Source organism: Lepisosteus oculatus, chromosome 11, assembly GCF_040954835.1.
Source record: "Lepisosteus oculatus isolate fLepOcu1 chromosome 11, fLepOcu1.hap2, whole genome shotgun sequence".
Taxonomy (NCBI): domain Eukaryota; kingdom Metazoa; phylum Chordata; class Actinopteri; order Semionotiformes; family Lepisosteidae; genus Lepisosteus; species Lepisosteus oculatus.
Genome location: NC_090706.1, coordinates 34,008,665 through 34,030,899, shown reverse-complemented (window position 1 = coordinate 34,030,899; position 22,235 = coordinate 34,008,665). Strand labels below are relative to the sequence as shown.

Genomic DNA, 22,235 nt, shown 5'->3' with positions numbered 1-22,235 from the left:
TTTTTTTTCCATATTTGCATAAAGGAATATACAGTATAATAGATATAATTGCAGCTTACGCATGCTGACACAGTTACCTACTTGTACTAATAGATATAATAGCTTACATAGATATAATAATCAAATGACTTAAGGTACAAGAGATTCTACTCTTTTTTCTACTCTCAGTTTTTCTTGAAAGCTCCGCTCTGCTTACCAACAGAAAAGAATGTGAGTCCTCTACCTTTATTGGGCTTCAAATACTATATACTGTAATTAGACCGTTGTTCTTGTTAAAATTTTGGAGTTAGTGAAATCCCAGGTTTTCGCAGTCCTCTTAGTTATGAGGATATGTCGGTTTATGACTACCTCAGTAGTTACATTAAACAATCGCTTTAAGAATTTATTCATTGTTTAATTGAAATTTTCTTTTGCATTTGCTATTTCTTGATTTGATTAAAAAAAACTCATTTTGCTTGCTTGCAATTAAAAAAGTACTTTCTAATGAGTTTCTTTCTTGTGAAACCGCTAGTATAATATTTGAAAATAGGTTAGGGGGATCTCCTAAATTAGTTAAACAGTGTTGGTGGAGATGCGAAATTTAGTAAGGGAAGAAAGTTACCTTGGAGACGTAAAGTCTAATATTACCCGATGGAATTTTTTATTATTTCCACTTTTTTTTCTTCGGTTTCCAACTTGAATAATAAACTGCATTATCTCTAATCGGGAAATGTAAATGCTCGTGGTCCTCATACGCACATCCTAAAAAAATGAACCTCAACCCTGGAAATGTAATGTCTTTAGAAAACCCTTTTAAAAAACCACAAACAAAACCAGCAAGAGCAGAAGTCGTTAAACGGCCTTAAAATTACATTTCCAGTTCAGCCATAACAAACGTCATGCATCTTCATTCCTACAGTACAGTACATAGCCACAGTGCACGATATATCAGACTCGACGTGCATCCTGATAGCAGTTAAACCGTTTTACTGTTCATGGCAGCTTCGTTATTATGAATTTTGCCAAATAAACCGAATTGAACCGTGTGTTTCCCCCCCCCCCTTTCTCTTGGATATTCTTCTGGACTGCCTCCAAGATACAGCGTGACGCCAGGGTAGCTGGGGCTGTGTTTTCGTCAGTGGCTGCAAGGGGGGACGGCTCACTGCAGCACCAGACAACACAAGATCGCATGGGCGGCCCATGGAGTAAATTAAAACAAAACAAAAATAGGGGGGGCAGGCAGAACGTCTGCGGCATACGAACGACAGTAAACTTCCCACGACCTGCCTTTTAAAAAAAAAAAACCCAAGATCTATTTGTTTTGATAGTCGAGAAAGTCTTTTTCCAACGTGCAGATGTGGATCGTACCGGAGGAGGTTTTGCTGGCCAACGCGCTGTGGGTTAGCGAAAGGGCGAACCCGTTCTTCATTCTCCAGCGGAGGAAGGGGCACGGTAAGGGAGGGGGCTTCACAGGTAAGAGATTAAACTGCAAACGTTTGATTATTCATACGTTTTCTTTCTTCTTCGGCTCTGTTTAGACAGATCAGCTTAACGCCCGAGGGGGTGTGCTATAAAAATAATGTTACTGCCCCAAGTGATTGTGCTTGTTTTTCTTGTACAGTAAACCAGGCATTTTAACTAGTGACAGCAAACCTGCTTACCTAGAAAAGGCAACTAAACGACTTCGCAAACTGGCTGGTTTATGTAGCGTTTTTTTTAGTTGATCTCTCCATGTTCTTAAGTTTGACGGTTGGCCTATATACAATGAAACCAAACATTGAATATAAAGGCTTACGCGACAGCACTGTCAGGAATCAAGATTCATTTGAAGTATATAAGTTTATTATTGCGTGTGTGTATATAGCCTAAAACAGACTTAAACATTCAGCTAAAAATGCTGAGGCACTGAATGATAACATCTTTTAAAAATGTTTTGTAAAGAGACCGGAAGGGTTTTGTTGTACTTTTTATGGGGGGGCATCGTTAGTAAACACAGTAATTAAACACAATGTATAACAACAAGAAGCGTTTCAACAGCAGCTTGTCTTTCTTCTCTCACGGGAAGATAATTAGGCTATTCTCGGCGAAGACGCAAACAGGAACTGCTTGAACTCTTGACGTGAATCTCACAGGTGGTTAAAATACTGTCGAGGTCTGTGTTTTTCTCGTGATGCTGCTAAGTTCGATTTTCTGGAACGTCACCTCAGTGTTTCTAAGGCTGGAATTTTATAGGCCAAATACTGAGATATCAAAGGGTGTCATGTAATTTTAGGAGTCCCACCTCTTCCCCTTTTCCGATTGGGGAAGAGCTGGGAATCGTGTTTTCGGTTTGGTGTATTTTCTTGTCAATCTGAAGGAAGAGGATTCTGTCATTCAGATCACCTGACAACAGCGTTATTTTTTTTTTTCAGTAATCGTACATATCTGAGAAAAGCAAATGTGGAAGTACTGGATTTCACTCCACTTTCTTAACTTTGTTGTCGTGGTGTGCATTATTACAAATTACAGTACTGTTTGTTTTTACCTAATTGCTCGTGCATGTTGTAATATAACATTCACGTGATTTCATAGTGCCAGTGACATTAAAACAATGATTTGAAGGGTTATTACTGTTTATTTATGATGTATTCCAGCAACTACAGCAGGCTTTATCATAAATATTTTTGTAATAGTTTGCTATTTTTTCAACATTCTTATTGACACTGTATTTACACTGTAAGGTGAACTTCTTAAACTGAAAAGTGAAACACTTTTGTTATAAGCCGGTTAACTTTAAAAACAGCACAGATTAATTGTGTTCTGCAGCAGGCCATTTGAAGCACACTAATGATTCTTTAGAATATGACTTCCTCTGAAGTGAATGGGCCAGTTTTATTTATTCTGCGACAGCGATAGAGGTCATGTGGTTTCGGCTCAATGATGAATGGCAGGTTACGTTTCTTTTTGTCTTTAATTCAGATGCTCCTGGATTTATATGAATGACAATTTTCGACGAAAACATTCAATACCAGAGAGTACCATTTCCTTAAGTGAAAGCTGATACTATAAAAGTTGTGACAGTAGAAATCATAAACTCTCTAAAAAAACTTCAAAAACAAAATGTAGGTCAATAGTAACAAGAAAAAAGTTGTCTGGAACTTTACGGCATGTGAAATCGATATTAATTTTGAAGGAATTTAAAACAGCTAATGAGGTCACATGGGCATGCATTCAATAATTTTAATGTAGAAAATTGTTTTACCCATTTTTGTTTTACGTTTGTCAGTAGATGTGTGCTTAACTGTGTTTGCAAAGTGTCCTGAGCAATTTGCATTGAAGTCGTTCTGTAGTACAGATAAACCAATACAGTTTGTGGCACTGGAATTTGTATTTAATTCTCTGAACATGCAGTGTGTAATTGCACATGCATCTCTTAACTACAACTGGTCATGTTTCCCATGGCAGATGGTAACTATTATTTTAATATTGCTCTAAAGTACACACTAAAAACTGGTAATTTTGCTCATTATTGTATAGTAACAGATAGAGTATCCATCTTCTTTGTGCGTTTGTTGGTTTTCTTCTTCACTGCTTGTTGTTTGTGTTGTGTTTAGGTTTGCTGGTGGGTACCTTAGATGTCGTTCTGGACTCCAGTGCAAGAGTTGCCCCCTACAGGATACTCCACCAAACTCAGGACTCCCAGATTTTTTGGAGCATTGCATGTGGTGAGTACAGTTTTTGAGGGCTTTTTACCTTTTAATCAGTGTGGATGTTCTTCACCATGTTGTGTGAAATTCTTCATCAGAGGAGCAGGACACAGTCTTGTGCAGATTCAGTTTTATGGAGCTCGATAAAGACAGCAATGCACGATGGTTCTGTCCTGCAGAACAGACACCCTGAAAGGCGTTTCCAATACTTATATACAGTATGGTTTCTTAAGGAAGTTTGGTTTCACAGTTTTATGGATTGTTATGGATATTTGTCCTGTCCTTTGATATGTAACTCATGTTGATCTGCTTTGCCCTGCTCCAAGTCTTGCCTTTTGATATGCAGCAGACATTGATCTGCTTTATCCTGTTGATGGGTGTTGGTCCTGTTCTTTGTTATGTAGAGTTTAGTCACTGTCGCTGCTAAAGTCAGCTTTATTTCATCATAGCATAACTTTTGCTGAAGGGTAAATTAACAGATCCCAGTAACACCACCCACTGTGTGGTTAAGTAGTAATATTGCAATGCTGGATATGTGCAGTATTTGGATTCCCACTTTAACTACTAGAAGACAAAAGTTTCACATTGGTTCTGGAGGTCACAGTGAAATCTCTGTTGGAATATTATTAACATAGACGCCTGCTGCCTTTTCCTAGGCTCATCCCGTAAGGAAATCACAGAGCACTGGGAGTGGCTGGAGGCGAACCTGCTACAGACCCTCTCCATCTTCGAAAATGAGGAGGACATCACAACCTTTGTCAAGGGCAAGATCCAGGTAGGTCAGGCTGAAGGAGGAGAATCTGGTGTGGGTGGACTAGATGGTCTTATTTCTCTTCCTGACTGTTCATGCATTACAAATTGGTACTGCCTTGCACTGATCAACTTAAAATAGTAGAATACTAAAAATCTGTTATGCTAAATGTTTTGATGGAAGACTTATTTCTATCCATAGAATCTGGTGTGGGTGGACTAGATGGTCTTATTTCTCTTCCTGACTGTTCATGCATTACAAATTGGTACTGCCTTGCACTGATCAACTTAAAATAGTAGAATACTAAAAATCTGTTATGCTAAATGTTTTGATGGAAGACTTATTTCTATCCATAGTACAATTTCAAAAATAGAACATGAAAATATGTTCATATGCAACCCAGACTGCAGGACTACAAGGTATGAAAATGCAGGCTGTTTTGTGTGGTGGTGGGTGCTTGCGGTTACATGTGAAAGCCTGATTACCAAAGTTTATTTCCTTCATAACCTCCAGGGAATCATTGCAGAGGAGAACAAGAGCAAAGAGACGACCGAGGAAGAGGATTCAGGGAAGTTCCGGGAGGCAGAGCTGAAGATGCGGAAGCTGTTTGGAATGCCCGATGAGGAGAAACTGGTGAACTACTACTCCTGCAGCTACTGGAAGGGGCGTGTCCCTCGCCAGGGTTGGCTCTACCTGAGTGTCAATCATCTCTGTTTCTACTCCTTCCTGCTTGGCAAGGAAGGTGAGAGACGTGTCTGGAGAATCGTTCACATGGGAACCCTGTGCTGTGCTTTATCCATCAGCCAGCAAGGTTTTGGTGCTAGATATCAGGCATGTGGAATAGTTAGTCTTTCCTTACAGACACATAGGAAGGGGGGCTACATTTGATCTTGTTTCAGAATTCACGTGGGAAATAATTGTTTTACTGCACTGTCCAATACAAACATTACAAACGTTACCAGCAGAGAAGGTGATGCAGTAGTGTTACAGGAAATAAGCACGTTTCTTTACATTGTCTGAGAATGATATTGCAGTGGGACCAGAAGATTTCCTGAGTCAGTTACTGTTACACCTTGGGACACAGAGGTGTCTCACAGATGGGAGTAGTGTAAGTTCACAATATAGGAGGTGAGGCCCTCCATAATGGTCTTGGCCTTCTTGACAACCTTCTTGATTGTCAGGTTTTACTTAATAAGAACGTAGGACATAGAAGTCACTGACATTGGTAGTGTGCGGTCTTTTGTTACTTGCTGCATCTGCCAAAACTTTCCCATTCGCTAACCGTTTTTGTTCTTCCCCTTCCCTGCAGTGACGCTGGTGGTCCAGTGGACTGATGTGACTCAGCTGGAGAAGAACGCCACTCTGCTGTTCCCAGAGAGCATCCGCGTCAGCACCCGGGACTCTGAGCACTACTTCTCCATGTTCCTCAATATCAATGAGACCTTCAAACTGATGGAGCAGCTGGCCAACATCGCCATGAGGCAGCTGCTTGACAACGAGTCCTTCTCTGCTGACCGCTCACTCCCCAGGCCTTGCAAACCTCTGAAAAATGTCTCTGCACTGAAGAGGTACAGTCATTTATCTTTGTTGCATCTTATGTACGTCTTCAAGTCACTTCCCCTTTTAAATGTAAACAGTTCTTCACCGTTGTTTTTTTTATGAAGCACTAGTGACTTGATACATGAAGGAGCATGTATTTTACATGGGCTGCATTATTTGTTATATGGTTAAGTTTTAGACAAATAATACCAAAAATATATAAATTTTAAACAATACATGTTTAACAGTTTGTTTTGACCACAACTTCGATGATATTTTCATCCCTTGTCTATAAAGAATTTACTTACCGATAGGACAGTATGTTGCTGGAAGAGAAAAAAGAGTTTGGTCAGATCTTACATGTATTGAAAACTATAGTTAATAAATTTCAATAGGCATCATCTCTCAGAGGAATGCATGTTACATCTCACTGCAGGTTTTAGTTTCACATCCCTGCTTTAGAGGAATAGAAGCATTATTTGCTCTCACTGGTGGTTTAAAACAATTAAAGAGAGGGAAGTTGGCAGATGGCCACAGAAAGCCTTCAAAATTAATCATCTTCACAAATGCTTGAGTGGGGAGTTCTTTCAGATATATTACTTTTTACTTTAGCTTAGATGGTTACGTACAGTACACCTGCAGATGGAAAATATTCCTGAGATAGCATTATGTGGATTGAGATTAGTTTCAGTTAATTTACCTATATTTGCATTCTGCCTTAATTGGCTTCACAAGTGCATTGCTAGTTCCTGAGATTGAGAATGTGGAAAGCATTTGAGGAACCGGGAGGTTAAGGTCACATTAAGGTGTGGAATCTGTGTGTCTTTCACATCACACAGATTTTAGCAGCTGATTTCTGATTGGTTGCGTCTGGGTGGTTTCAGGGATCTGGATGCACGTGCGAAGAACGAGAGGTACCGAGCCACTTTCCGGCTGACTCAAGATGAGAAGCTGGATGGTCACACAGATTGCACCCTGTGGACCCCCTTCAGCAAGATGCATGTGGCAGGACAGATGTACGTCTCCAACAATTACATCTGCTTCTCCAGCAAGGAAGAGGACTTTTGCCAGCTAATCATCCCATTACGAGAGGTGAGCGTATTATTGGGCTCAAACTGAATTGTATGCAATAAGGATCATTGGGGGGAATATAAAGTACTTGATTTGAGTAAAATTTACTTATTTTTTACATGCTCTGAAGACACAAATTCCAAATGTTTCAATATGATTCACAATGTTACATATTAAGTACAGTCGACTCACAACTTTAATGAGTATAGTCAAATTTTACCCTTATAAGCCCTATAAAAAAAACCCTACTAACCTCTTATGGTAATTTAATATATTAAACGTAAGTATAAAAACAGTAAATAGACGTAAATAAGATTACTCTATACGCTCCTAAACTGGCTCATATAGACGTGCTTGACGGATTTTTCAGGGAATAAACAATTTTTTCAATATTTTTTACTTTCTGGGGCCGAGCATGTAAGTTGTGAGCACGTAAGTAGTGAGTTGACTGAATATGCAAAATTGTGGTTAAATGTAACTGAGGGCTTATGTGGTAGAAATCACTGGAGTGTGTTCCGCCTTTCACACTACCTGTTGGAAGTTGGGCGGTAACCTTTGCCTCCTGTTCCCTGCTGTGTAGGTGACAATTGTAGAGAAAGCAGACAGCAGCAGTGTACTGCCTAGCCCCCTGTCCATTAGCACGAAGAGCAAGATGACTTTCCTGTTTGCCAATCTGAAGGACCAGGACTTTCTGGTGCAGAGGATCTCTGATTTCCTGCAGCGTACCCCCGAGAAACTGTGGCACAATGGGAAAGAGCAGTCTGTAAGTTCACCCATTCTGTTATTTCAGCATTCTGCTAAGGTTAGTTTCCACCCTCCTTTTTTGTCCACTCTGATTTCTCACTTCTCTTTTGTGCACTATTTTTGTTCCTAATATTAAATCCGGTGTCTTATGGGATGTTAGTAACATCCCTAAGTATTAGGTGAGAGTAATAGGTTTCTATGAAAACATCTGTATGCAGGGGACACATTTGGCACTTTATAAGCTCATGTACGTTTTCAGTGACATTATGCCATTAGCTCTCTATTTTCTTGTTGAAAATCTTTCTAGTGTTGCAGTGCTCTAGGGGAATGACTGCAGCAAAGGAATTTAGTATAAAGTAGTACATAAAGGATAATGTATACAAGTGAGACCCTAATAATTGAAACAAATTGCTAATTAAGGCTATTCCACCCATGCTGGTAATCTAATACTTAAAATAGTATTAAAGAGAAATGGTCAGACATGGAGATATTTTTTTCTTTCTTTCATTAGGACCCCCCCAGTCCTGGATTCCCCTTGTCTGCCAGCCCCCCGTCACCTGGCTCCAGCCAGCCGGGACGGTTCTACAGTCCTGACCTGCCCACTGCTGCCCAGGGCCTCCTCAGCATCTTCAGGAGGGACGCTCCTGAGGACCTGGGGCCCAAAGCAGTGAGTGTCCACCACCGCGGGTCAGGAAAACACAGGACATAGCAAATAATGCAAATGTGCTTTCTTCATAGCGAAATGTTGTACATCTTAAAGGCTACAGGGTGTACTGCCTTTTTTTTCTTACAAGATATCAATCCAACTATCAAGCAAGTATTTGCTCAATGTATTATTTTAAGATGTTGTCTGTTGAAAAACTCAGATAAAACCTGCTAGGCTGTGATCCACAAGGACCAGGTTTAATAATTCCATAAAATGGCCTCCTACTTTTTGTAGCCTTCATGGTGTGTGATTTTCTTTCATGTTTTTGCTTTTCTGGAAACATGTCGGCGAAGCAGCCTCTAATTGCGTAATCCTGTCTTTCCCACGTCTGTTCCTTTGACAAGACCAAGGAGAAGATGAAGGAGGAGTTGTGGAATATCCATTTCTTTGAGTATGGCCGGGGGGTGTGTATGTACCGCACATCAAAGACGCGGGATCTGGTCCTGAAAGGCATTCCTGACAGCCTCCGAGGAGAGCTGTGGTTGCTGTTCTCAGGTATTCAGGCATTTGAGCTGCGTCTGCTAATGTTCAGATGATGAAAGCTTTTGTCTTTTATCCAAATTTTCAATCGGATACAAAATTGTTTAATTTTTGAAGGTGTTACTGCATACTGTGTATCTAACAAGAAATCCTACAGTGTCTCAAGGGTAGGTGAGGTGTTTACAAGAGGGTAGGCCTAAATTAGACCAATAGTATTTAAAGGGATATTGCTGATACTGTAAGGGTAACACATCTTTAATCTTTTTTAAAAGCGTTTCTCATTCATGTATGGCCTTCTAAGTGACCTATTTGTTTTAGTTGACCTGCCTTTTTGTGGCTGAAGTTTCCTTATTAAGCACTATCCAGTTATCATAGAAATAGTGATAAATAAGACATATTTTAGTAGTTCATCTGTCGTGAGAGCTGTTTTGGGCTCTCACTGTCATGGTCCTTATACATTTTTTACTTTTTGGAAATTTAAAACGGTAAAGCTTTTTACAAATTCTTACAATGTATCATTTGTAATAGTCTCTAAATAAAGAGATTATAATCTCTTTATTTATAATTAAATGTAATTATTTACTGAATAATAATATAATTATTACTGAAATCTGTATGATTAAATATAATCAGAAAATACTTATTTATATATGAAGGCAAGTTATGAAACAGAAGCATTTGTTCTAGTTAAGTAAAATTTGTGAGGAAGAGAATCTTGCTTATCCCAAGCTTTGGTTTCTGTTCCCAAAAGCTCTTTTCTAAGTGAAATCCTCAGAATCTGCACTGGAAACTCCATGGTGAGCTGTTCACTTTCACCACTTTACTGTATATCTCATTGAAAAGAAAGTTTAAATTTCATTTCTGCTAAAATGTATGGTGTGGTTTTCATTTTTGCCCTTTTCTGATCCAGCGAGGACCCAACATCCACAGATTCCAGTTAGAATTTGCTTAAATCGTTAATAACCAAAAACCTCTGAAATCACTTTTATGATCCACGTTTTTATCTAAATACTTAAACTCTAGGTCACATGGAATCAGTCATAAGAAAAAAAAAAGGAAATGGGGGCGTGGGGAGAAAAGAATGCCAACAAGTCCTACACTACGTTGACGGCATGAAATGAAAGGCACTTCTGGCTTCCCGCAGGGGCACAGAATGAAATGGCAACACATCCGGGCTACTACGCCGAGCTGGTGGAGCAGTCCATGGGGCGCTGCACACTGGCCACAGAGGAGATCGAGAGGGACCTGCACCGCTCGATGCCTGAGCACCACGCTTTCCAGAACGAGATGGGCATCGCCGCCCTGCGCCGCGTTCTCACCGCCTACGCCTGTCGCAACCCTAACATTGGCTACTGCCAGGTCAGAGGCTACCGCAGGCATTGGCGCAAGCGCTGTTACATACGTGGATGTTAGCACAATTGTCAATTGTATTGTAAGGGTTATTGTGAGGAAATGCACACTTTCAGGGCATATGTATTTACTTCAAGTCCCGTCTTTAACAAAAAAAGACTGTACTGGAAAGCTTGACAAATAAACTCTGGAGATAGGATCTAAAGAAAGAACAAGAAGAAAAACTGCTTTTAATTCAATAACGTTTTGTGCCGCTTTTGCCATGCTTACAATCTGGTCTTTAAGTCTTAAAAATATTTAAAGAGGATTTGAAAACTTCAGCTGCTCAAGACTTTTGATATTTGTTCTCAAAAACATTGCCTGGGTTCCACATTTTAGGTTGTAAACAGTTCTAGAGAAGTAATACTGGAAGGTTTTAGAATGAGACGGCTGATTCATAGCAAGCCTTTTTTTGGAATTAGCTTCTATTGGTCGACACAAAAGAAAACTTATGAGGAATGTGAATTAAATGACACAATTTGGAATACACCATCACAGAAAATATATGTATTTGTGGGACTCGACAAATGCTCATTAGAAAACTGTTTTGCAAAATGAAGTCCTGACATATCAAAAAGAAAGGGGTAAACTGTTAAAGTATTAACAACTAATCTAATCAATGCCCAGTAATTGAAATTGCTTCCCGTTCACCCAGGCAATGAATATTGTCACCTCGGTGCTGCTGCTGTACTGCAGTGAGGAGCAGGCTTTCTGGTTGCTGGTGGCTCTGTGTGAGAGGATGTTGCCAGACTACTACAACACCAGGGTGGTTGGTAAGTAGGATGCATCACACATTTAACTTGAGCTTTAAAAAACTTATCTGCCTGCTTTGAGGAAACTAGAATATTCATTGACTCTGTTTAGACCACAGTTGACTTGTGACCTGTTTGTAAGGTGACTTATGACCCATTTGTAATTCTTCTGTATTCAGTGAAAAGCATGTGTATTGTTAGTTTGTTGTAATTGTGGAGTAACTTTTGCAGAAGGAGATCTGCAAAACATTCTGTTCTACTGGATCAATTGTGTCTGTAAACATTAATTCAGCTTGAATTACCTTAAGTTCTACTTGTGTCTCCTATAACTCCCTCTTTTACCTGGGGGTCTATCTCGTCTGTGACTGTTTAATGTGCGTCTCACTTGGGCATCTTGTTGTGTCCATGTTCCTCAGGAGCTCTGGTGGACCAGGGTGTGTTTGAGGAGCTGACACGGGAATGCCTTCCCCTTCTGTACGAGCGCATGCAGGAGCTTGGCGTCATCTCCACCATCTCACTCTCCTGGTTCCTCACTCTTTTTCTCAGCGTCATGCCCTTCGAAAGCGCGGTTCTGGTCGTCGACTGTTTTTTCTATGAGGGCATCAAGCTCATCTTTCAGGTGTCTCTGGCTGTACTCCACGCCAACATGGAGCAGCTTCTGGCCTGCAGTGATGAAGGAGAGGCCATGACTATCCTGGGGAGGTCAGTAAGGGTTTAAGCACAATCCTGCATGACATCCGGACTGTGCTTACTGATTTCCCAAAGGCTTGTACCTTAATGTAATGAGCTTATTTGTGTGTATAACATAAACAAAAATATATAACATATATGAAAATCTGTGGAGCTCAGGTTTCATACTTCCAGAAAACAGCTGATAATGTTGGTCATATTATCTGTATCTATGATACAATAATAAATATGACCATATAGTTTTATATTCACAGAAATCTGGGGTCTCTAGTTGGGAATCAAAATCTTATGTTTAGGATAAAGTTCTTCTGTGCATATTGTGGACTTGAACTAAAGCCTTTCAGTTTCCACAGCCTAAGCCCCACCATGAAATAGAATGTGAACAGTTTCACTTTTTTATGTTATTATATACACATAGCAATACATAAAAAGTGGTCTGACAGTTATAGCACAGTACGCAAAGGTATTTCTGTTGAGCTGGAATGGCCTCTACTAAGTAACACTCCCAAGATTTTTCACGTGTTTTGCCATGATTTTGTTTCATAATTAGTTGTCAAAAATGTTAAATTTATATTTAGCAAACTTTTTCTCACTTAAATCAAAAGCCAAATTATTGCTTTTGTATTATTTGAGAGATGTAAGTGTTGCCACCATGGGCATTCATTCTTCTGTCCTTTTCATCAAAGGTACCTGGACAATGTTGTGAACAAACAGACCCCCTCTCCACCCATCCCTCACCTCCATGCCTTACTGACGAGCGGGGATGAGCCACCACCTGAAATAGATGTGTTTGACCTCATAAAGTCATCCTACGAGGTCCGGGTTCATATCAAAGACGTCTTCCTCTATGTACTGTACCTGTAGAGCAGGGAGAGGCTGTAGCCAAGGAATCAGATGTAAAAAGACACCAAAGGCAGTTTTCACAATTACCAGATTTATTCAAGTGGTACCTGCTACAGAAACATTTGTTGTCTACATTAGGTATTATATTGTAACCACACTGCTAAATTCAGTTTGCTATAATTACATTAAGGTAAAGGAATTTAGAAACTGAACTTGCAATTTCACAGCATGTTGAATTGCATTATGTGGTCCCTGATATGTTCCCCTCAATAGCTTATAATGCATATTGTTTTGCTGAATCATTCATTCATTTGTCTTTCTTGCTTGATGTAGAAATTTGGCACTCTGCGGGCAGATGTCATTGAGCAGATGAGATTCAGGCAGAGGCTGAAAGTGATTCAGTCATTAGAGGATACAGCGAAACGAAGTGTGGTGAGTACAGCATACAGAAAGATTGTGGTACTATATATAGTAGGTTCTAATTCTTGTTAAATGTACATGTGCAACCAGTTTGCCTAGTTTGATGAGAGGCTGCAAAATGAACAATCTAACAAATTTATTTCAGTCATTGTAAAATGACTGAGGTCCCTTTGGCATGGGCCTGTAGAACTGTACTGTTTGTGTGAACACAGTCAGACATTCCTGTTAAGGTGTAATATTTTCTGTCTGTTTTCAGGTGAGAGCTATCATGACTGAGTCAGCCTTCGGTATAGATGAGCTGGAAGAGCTGTATGTTCTCTTCAAGGTGAGTGTACATTTCCTCTGCTTTACTGTGTGCAGTCCTGTGTAGCTGAACAATGGCGAGAAGTACTGTAAGTAAAATGAAACTAAAGCCTTCATGCAACCACGATCGCTCTCTGGTTGAGTGAAGGCTTTTCATTCATCACTCCTAGCCAAAGCCGACCCTTGATTCTCAGTGAAGATCTTTAAACTCACATCCCACCACTAGCATGTTCAGAAGAGAGTTGAGAAAAAGAAAACAATGTTTTATTGATGTTAGAAAAGTACAGCAGTACATGTCTCACTATAATGTGGGATCTGACTCTTAACACTGCTGTAACATCTGACTCTAACATTGCGATTGGTTGGCGGTGTGCAGGCTAAACACATCATGAGCTGCTACTGGGGGGCAAGTTCCAGCGCAGCAGAGCGCCATGACCCCAGCCTGCCCTACCTGGAGCAGTACCGCATCGACATGGGTCAGTTCAGCCAGCTGTTTGGGGCGCTCACGCCTTGGAGCTGCGGGGTGCACACCCTCGCTCTTGCTGCACGCCTCTTCCGGCTTCTGGACCAAAACAAGGACGGCCTCATCAACTTCAAGGAGTTTGTCACCGGCCTCAGTAAGTGATCCCTCAGGGTGCCGGAGCCAGTGCTCGACTGGACATTGTCATACAAAACCTGTGGAATATACAGCATATAGAAAGACAAAATTAAAATAATTTGGGTTAAATATGAATTATGAAGCTGTGGACCTTACATCTAGTCTGTCATGAGGTGCCTCCCATGTTAACTCTGGTCTTGTCTGTCAGGTGGGATGTACCATGGAGACATGACTGAAAAACTCAAGATGCTTTTCAAACTGCATTTGCCTCCAGGTATGGTGAATCAAGCACAGGAAAAGCACTGCCCTGGAATTATAGAACTTTTCTGTGTCATTATGAGTGCCCTCTAATGATTAAACATTTCCAGTCACTTTAGAAAACGAATTATTTTGTCTTATCTTCATGCCCAGGTCTATTATGCAAAGGTCACCACAAGAAGTACAATATTTACTTTTTTTTAAAGGAACCTGGCTTTAAAAATAATTACTGTGTTTTACTGAACAGCTTTTTTATTGTTTCGTGTGTTACTTCCCATTGTGCTAACAAAAGAACAAAACAATTCTGGCAGTGTATTCTTGTAGTAACTAGATTTTTGTTCTCCAACTTGCTATACAAAATGGTCTGTTTCATGTTAGCAATTAAACTTGTAATCTAGTGGACTTATAAAATAATAAAAGATTAATTAGATCTCTATGTGCTTAGTATCTAAGCGCATGTCAAAATAATAATGAATGCACAGTAAAATATATCGTTTGTTCTTTATGTTAGCTTTCTATAAAGGGGTGTGAAAGCTGTAAGGATTGGTAAAAGCCCACACAAGCCAGTCTAATAATTTGGTGGTTGGAAACTGAGGTAACATAAGAACTTTTCTAACATTTCTTTTGAAATAGAGTGTTTAGGTTCAAAATGGCTGAAGTCTCTTTCGAGCTTCCTAACAATTGTTACATGTAGTAGGATAAATGAGGGTATAGTGCTGAGTCCTGTCATCTCTCCTGCCTGCTCTTCAGCCCTTTGTCCAGAAGAGGCAGAATCGGCACTAGAGGCCACTCAGTTCTTCACAGATGATGCCAGCCCACAAGGTATGTCCCTCCACACAAATGCCTTATAAAACATGACTTTGATCTTAGTTGCCTGTTATTAAGTCCTTGGCTCGGTGGTAGATAGTTCAAAGTAAGGTTTTTGATTTTGTTTTTAGCTGGAAGGCACTCTGTCACTAATGAAATCTCATTTTATTGCTTTTGTTACAATCTGTTAGAAGAAATCTGTTCTCAGGGAAAAGGGGTGGCAAAGCAGCATGATCAGATTTTGAAGACGCTGTTCTGTGAACTCTGCCTTTTTCTCGCTTTCCTGATCTGTCTTCCTTTCTGTTACACTCTGCTTGTGACCTGTTCCCTGCTTCTTCAGATTCTCCCTTCCTGTCTGAAATGGACTTCCTGCTGCAGGAAGTGATCTCAGGTTTGTCTCTGATGTCTTGCTCTGTGGATTTCTGCTCTGAAATGTATTTTTCCTATCTCTCTGGTTAGAGTTGGCTGGTAAAATGTTGTTAACTATGTCTAGTAGTTTAGTGACTTTAAAGACTTCTCCCTCTGGAATTTTAGTTACCTGTGTTCCTTAATTATTGATGGAGAGCAGACAGATAGGAGAAATGTATCAAGAGTAAGGGAATTGACAGGAAAAAAATTTTAATTTTTTTCACCATGTCACTGTGGTTTTCAAGCTTAGGCTGTATAAAACATTAAGGTTTTTGACTATTAAGTAATGAACTGGGTATAATTAAGTTACAATGCTAGTGCTCAGTGGATTGTCTGTCCTGTCGTTTTCTGTAGGGGAGAATGCCAAACCTATTGCAACTGAAGAAGGGACAAGCAATGGAAATTCAGAAAACAAGAAAGGTAAAGTGTAAAGTGGCAGTTAAAGAAAATAATTGCCTGTTTCGTGATGTCTTTTACATGGTTTGGTCTTGCAGTAGTTTGGGATTTGTTTAGGTCAATGATTTATAATTTATTCTTATATGCGTTGCATCTCAAGGTTCTGTGTTAATTTCAGGTAATCGCAAGGACGTTTAAGACCAAGGTAAAAAGCAACACAATTAAAAGGCAGCTGTAGACCATTAAAAGGTGAAGCAAAAAACAAGGTGTTTAAGAAATAAGCAAAACGTGAAATGGCCTGATTGGTCTTGGATCAATTGGAAAGTGACAGATATTAGCACATATTTGAGGTATATGTGGATTCCTTAAGTTGTTTTAAGAGCCACAGACACTACGTCACTGCTCACATTATGGCAGTGTGCCCTGTGCGGTGGTTTGAATACTGATTGACAGGGGGTACAGTTCAGATTTTGAGACAATGGGAAAACGTAGAACACTTGACCTGTCCTTTTTGTAGGAGTACGGCAGTCCAACATCTAAGAGCTTGTAAATGAAAATGGGAACATAGATTTTTTTATGTTTGTTTGGAGAAGGATGAAGACAGGTTCCATGGTAAAAGATTCCAGAATGTGATCTTCCACCTTCCAAGCATTCATGTAGCCGCGTCAGTCTGCTGCAGCAAGGAAAGACAATGACAGAATTCCTATCTGTGATTTTCCATTTGGCAGAGGAGAAGCCCCAGGATTACAAATATTATCTTCGAATGTGGGCCAAGGAAAGGGAACCCAAGAAAGAGACTATTAAAGATCTGCCCAAGATGAACCAGGTAGAAAATGGAAAGAAACATATGAGTTATAATAAGTACTTTTCAAATTTTCTACATTAACAAAAACTATTTTTATTATATTCTAAATGCATCCAAAGTTCTCTTTTCCTGTATCAGTTCCCCTTCAAAATAAAATACATTTTTCAAAGAGAAGTGCATATATTCAAATTGATTTCATGTCAAGTAGCTCTTAAGGTTTACAACAAATGAAAAGGTCAATTCAAATTACTTTAAGTACACTTGAAATATTACTCTGGACCTTAGAGACATAAATCTGCATAGCAGCAGTCTTACAAAGATAAATTAAAACGCATAGAACAATTATTGAGACCTCTGCCAATATTATTGCTGGAACATTTTTTAAATGGTATGAAGCCATCTAAGGTAGACCATATGAGTGTGACATGATGTTTTCTACACCTTGTTCAAGGGTACTAAAGGTTTACCTGTAGCTGTTTGTTTATTTCAAATCTTTCTGCCCACTACAGGAGCAGTTTATTGAGCTCTGCAAAACCCTCTACAATATGTTCAGTGAAGACTCATGTGAACAGGAGCTGTATCATTCCATTGCTACAGTGGCCAGCCTCCTGCTGCAAATAGGAGAGGTTGGCAAGAAGTTCTCCAGCAATGGGGGGAAAAAACCCGAACACAATGATGTCGCAGGCCCGGTCTCAGACATGCCTGAAGAGGAGAGGCCAGCGGAAAGCCCAGGAGGGAATCCCAAAGAGGCTCAGGTCTCCCAGGCTGCTGAAGAACCGGCAGAGGTACCCCAGTTGCCGGCTTCAGATGAAGATACCAAAGATGACACCTCTGTGTCTTCGTACTCCATGGTAAGCGCAGGCTCCCTGCAGTGTGAAGACATCTCCGATGACACAGTGCTGATTGGCTGCGGAGATCAGCGCAGGGGCAGCAGCCTGGATGGGGATTGGTCCATCTCGTTTGAGCAAATCTTAGCCTCCATCCTGACCGAATCCCCCCTGGTGGATTACTTTGAGAAAAAGGTGGACATTAGAGCTAAGATGGCAGCTTGCAAGGCCCAGCGGACAGTGGAGAGGCAGGTTAGCTCCTCCAGTGAATGTGAGCTACCCCTGCTCTCGGGCTGATGATTTGATTAATCTGTCACGGATATCGCTGATGCATTAACCACCTTCCACATTCCCCTTTTTGGTTCAGACGGCCTTGGAACACCCAGAGTTTGGGATAACCGCTAAACCTGGGATATGCTCGTATTACTCCTGATTCCAGCTACACCTACTGGCTTTATTAGGATTTTTGTTTATTTTGTTTGTTTTTTTTTAAAACATATGTATAAAAATTTCTTCAGAAACAATTTAATATTAGTTTGACTTTCATGATTTGCACATTATCTAATTGCCAGAATCCACAGTTACACACTGAACAGTATTTTCAATGCATCTTGTTCTCATGTTCCTAAAACTGAGAATATTGGTGGAATTACGCTTGTGTCATACCAAAGGTATTATTCGATAAGTATGTTAATTTTAAAGGTTTACAAATAACAGGATGTAAGAAAAAAGGCTTTGCATATTAAACCTACAAATATATGCGTAAATATGAAAAATGTACACACATGTACAGCACCCCATGTGAAGCTGGATTTCAGTCACTTGAGAAAAGCATATTTTAGACTCTGAAGATACAAAAGATCACATTTAAATATCTCGTTTTGTACCACACCTGGGGCAGAGGCATGCAGAAAAGCTCTGAGAACGTGTTAGTATTCCAGCAGAGGTTAAAGAAAAGCACGAAGCTGCTATAGTGATTTCAGTCATGAGCAACAGCTTAATGTTGTCTACAGGCAAATCTAATATCGATCATTTTAAACTTATTTTAATCAAATAAAACTACCTCTGATAGTCTCTAATGTTGGTTAGTTTGTTTTTTTCTTCATTCTCTGCTTAGTTTTTTTCCCTGATAAATGATAGCCCAACATACAGTAAATGTAACGTCACTTGCCTTTTATTGTCTAAAGATCTAGCCTTAACTGATGTACTTATTTTATTATCAGATTTACTGTGATTGATTGACTGTGTGGAAAGAAGGAAGAACTATTTTAGCAAGACTGTTGTTAAGTAGATAGGTAAAAATATTTGGATTTGTGGTCTTCTATCAGACAGCCCTTTGCTGGATTATCTTTAAGACAAGGTAAATTGAATGCAAGGAACATCATTATTGTGATGTGCTCGGCATCAGGTGTTTCAGGATTCTCATGTATTTGGGTCTGATGTGCATTTTAATCACTGGGAGATCAATTTGATTTTATCATTTAACGTGTATTATAAAACATACACTTTAATATGAGCTGTTTTGCCTTAGAATCAATTGACCTGGAATTAATGCTGCTTCCAAGCCTTAAAACTGTTTAAATTGCTCTGATTAAATATCCAACTGTGACCTGGAATTATAAGGTACCGGCAAGACTTTTATCTTCAGATAATTTGTTTAAAGATGGAATTGCCATTGTACAACAGTTTGCAATATTGCATAATTTCCATATTAAAACCTAACCAATTACATAGAGTTCCACATGGAATAATCACGTGATTAATGTTTACCTTTAGAAACACTGTGAATCACAGCCCAAATATACATCAAGGTCCTAAGGTGTTACTGCCACAACTGGGAGCTTATTTTCTGACTGTGCATGATCTACATTTAAATGACTATCAGAATAATATATAAATGTTTTCAGTTTTGCAAACCGCATTTCATGCTGCTTTACAATAGTAGTCGGAAAACTGTAGAGTTTGTACTTCCTTAAATTCCATAGTGTGATCCAACATTAACATAGTCTCTTGGTTAAGAGAGTTTGCACAATAGAGAACTGGAGTTCAGTGTTATAATTACTTTGTCTAGTTTGAATGTATGAGCTGTAGATGTCATAAGCTATGAATTACTATCCATAATAGTTTCCTTAATTATATTATGAATTCTTAAGCATTATTCAAATCTCAGTGTTTTTTTTTTCTAATTGCAATATGGAGTTTTGTTTCACTTCCGTTCATGCTGTAATTTCTTTATAGAGTAGGAAATCTTAGGAAACAATTTCAAGGTACTTCACTGTACTTTTTAAGCGACACACCCATGTTTATGTACATTTTTCATTTAAAAAATAAAAAAGCCTTAGGTATTCGATAAGTGTGAATGTTTTAGCTGGGACTTGAGAACACAGATTTTGAATTTGTATAGCATCGATGTTTGCTTTATTTTGATGTTCATGATATTCATGGTCACGGAGTAATAGGCGTTACGTAATTTGCTTCTTTCATGCTCATGCAGGTCTTGTCAATAGATGCAGAAAAACATGTACAAAGTTGAAGGGGCTTTAGAAATAAAGCATAACATGTCCACTTCTGTTTGCAGCTGTAGAAGTGCATATATCCCTGATACTGTAGATAGTTCAGCAGGTGTTTTTTATGATGCATAGTTCTTCTTTTCATGTTGGCATATTCAATGCAAAGGTAGTTATGGAATTTCTTGAAGATCCCGGAACTATTGTATTTATAACTCCAAGAGCAGAATTTTGCACTTGATCTACAAAGCCAGATAATGCAGAATAATGTGTCTGTGAGTGCTGGTCATCTATCATGTTTTAATTTCTTTACTACTTGTCTTTGTGTGCACCATTTATTTTATTACCATTTATGACCAATCACATAGAATGGGACCTATTTTATACTGCACTCCTTTCTCATAAATTTTAACAGTTTTTAATTATTACATGAAAATATCATAAACAAGGTTTACTCATACACTTTCACTTTCAACTATATTACTAATGTATACACAAATCAACATGAAAATTATTCAGATTTAAAAGACACTAATGAAAAAAAATGCCTGTGGGCAGAAACTATTCCTGATTTTTTTTTTCTTTTAAACTGCATCTGTTTTTATTGCAACTATTCCCTTTTGGCTATGTAACCTCAGGCTTTGCTAGATGTGCTGTTTGTCCTACATTACTTCTCTAATTTATTATTTATTTACATGCATCTGTTTAGTGCTGACCTGGGGTTTTTAATTGTCCTTGAAAAGACTGTACTGTACAGTATGTCTGATGTATCTATGATCATGTAATAAAAGCGCTGAATTAAACTAACTTTTTCTGCCATTTTTAAGCTAGGTTTGTGTCTTGAAGTATCCTCATTATGACTGTATCTGAAAGTAGCATGCATCAAATCATGTATAACTAAGTACAGCAAAGGAACAAGTAATAGGTTTATTCCATGCTGAAAAAAAGAAGAAAGAAAACAGTAACTAAGTACTGTCTTTTAGCAATGAGCCTTAACCATGTTAAGCATTCCTCCTTATGTAGTTCAGGTGGGAAGCTGCGTCAGCATGCCTAGGCTGCAAAGGAACAAGTAATAGGTTTATTCCATGCTGAAAAGAAAAGAAAGAAAACACAATGTTTGGCCGTGGAGCCTTCTTTAAGTGTGAGACCTGATTATTCATATATTCTATATTCCTCCTTATGATTTGGTGTTAACACAAATGACATAAGTAGCTTGAAGGCATTTACATTTCGGGAACAGGTTGCATGTGTTTGGAAAAAAAATGTAGTTCTGACATCAAATAGAGCCAACTACCCAATAAGGAACTAGATGTTCTAGCTAGGTAACTAACTCACTTTCAATCTCTGCACCAGAGACCCTTCCAAATCTAGATGCCCAACCCAGCACCACTACAACTGTATAACAACAGACAGCTGTGCCAACCACAGTGTCAGGTCCCTTCACTGTCAAGGCAATGGTTATCATCACTGGTGTTAAAGATGACCCAGGACTGCAGCTTGACCAAGCCAAATCGGAACTGAAGGGAGAGGAAAGTATCTTGGGGGAAAAATGCAACAGAAGTGCAGCCTATAGAGAATGAGGGAAATTGCAAGTGTAAAAAAGAATATGCTTTGCTTATGATTCTGCTGTTTTAAGGTGAGTTTGATGTATAAACACAAGGAAGGTTACAGATGGGAAGAGGCTACTCTATAAGGTCTATCTAGCTCAGTATGTTGCTAGTATCTATGGAAGTGGTCTAAAGATACAGATCTCTTGACAGAAGTCAGGATATCAGCTTTAACAACATGATTGGCCTACCTCGTTCCATGTTCCCACAACTACAGTTCGTGCAAGAAAGCTTCCTGTTCTTCTTTTCAAATGAACTTGCCCGAATCACAGCTGATTCTGAAAAGGTCCATTGGATTCTCAGAGACTTTGAGGATTTTGAATATACTGTGTGAATCACGGCCCCTAATAGTTTTTTTTCAGAACTAAAAAGATTAGTTGTTTTAGGCTGCTGGAGTAAGACATTCTTTTAAGCCCAAGAATCTACTTAAGCATACTTATTCAGCTGAGTCTGTTTTCTCCTGTTTTCTCATTAGTTCCTAATGGCTGACCTGCGTGAGTGCAGTCCAACCATGCGACCTTTAGCTCACTGGTAGGGGGTGCCGCAAGATTTCACGGCTTTTCTAACCTGGTTGAAATACAGTAATGTAGTCTCAGCAGGGCCAGCAGGTGGCAGTAACATTCCTGCTCTTCAAACAGACCGTCACCCAAACGCTGATTTGATTTTCGA

The 22,235-nt window shown here is 39.3% G+C and overlaps 1 protein-coding gene across 2 annotated transcripts; it reads left to right on the top strand.

Moving 5' to 3' along the window:
- Window positions 1-961: 961 nt before the first annotated feature.
- On the top strand, window positions 962-20,762 carry LOC102699220 (TBC1 domain family member 9B). Of its 2 annotated transcripts, XM_015349940.2 has the most exons (22): window positions 962-1,452; window positions 3,573-3,683; window positions 4,322-4,440; window positions 4,930-5,158; window positions 5,726-5,984; window positions 6,840-7,047; window positions 7,607-7,789; window positions 8,282-8,437; window positions 8,821-8,971; window positions 10,101-10,315; window positions 11,001-11,118; window positions 11,514-11,799; window positions 12,474-12,603; window positions 12,964-13,062; window positions 13,307-13,375; window positions 13,730-13,970; window positions 14,160-14,225; window positions 14,960-15,031; window positions 15,357-15,407; window positions 15,779-15,844; window positions 16,549-16,646; window positions 17,135-20,762. In XM_015349940.2, the coding sequence occupies exons 1-22, from the start codon at window positions 1,335-1,337 to the stop codon at window positions 17,747-17,749; spliced, it is 3,660 nt and encodes a 1,219-aa protein (XP_015205426.2). In that variant the 5' UTR covers window positions 962-1,334; the 3' UTR covers window positions 17,750-20,762. The 2 variants fall into 2 exon arrangements, with proteins under 2 accessions (XP_015205426.2, XP_015205427.1); XM_015349941.2 differs by lacking the exon at window positions 15,357-15,407 and having other exon boundaries at window positions 963-1,452.
- Window positions 20,763-22,235: the final 1,473 nt, after the last annotated feature.

What these genes read in the sequence shown, in the direction of transcription:
- LOC102699220 (XM_015349940.2), top strand. Translation starts at nt 1,335, where the DNA reads ATGTGGATCGTACCGGAGGAGGTTTTGCTGGCCAACGCGCTGTGGGTT. An exon ending in AGGACCTGGGGCCCAAAGCA is followed by an intron (nt 8,438 to 8,820) that starts GTGAGTGTCCAC and finishes TCCTTTGACAAG; the next exon opens with ACCAAGGAGAAGATGAAGGA. An exon ending in CTAACATTGGCTACTGCCAG is followed by an intron (nt 10,316 to 11,000) that starts GTCAGAGGCTAC and finishes CCGTTCACCCAG; the next exon opens with GCAATGAATATTGTCACCTC.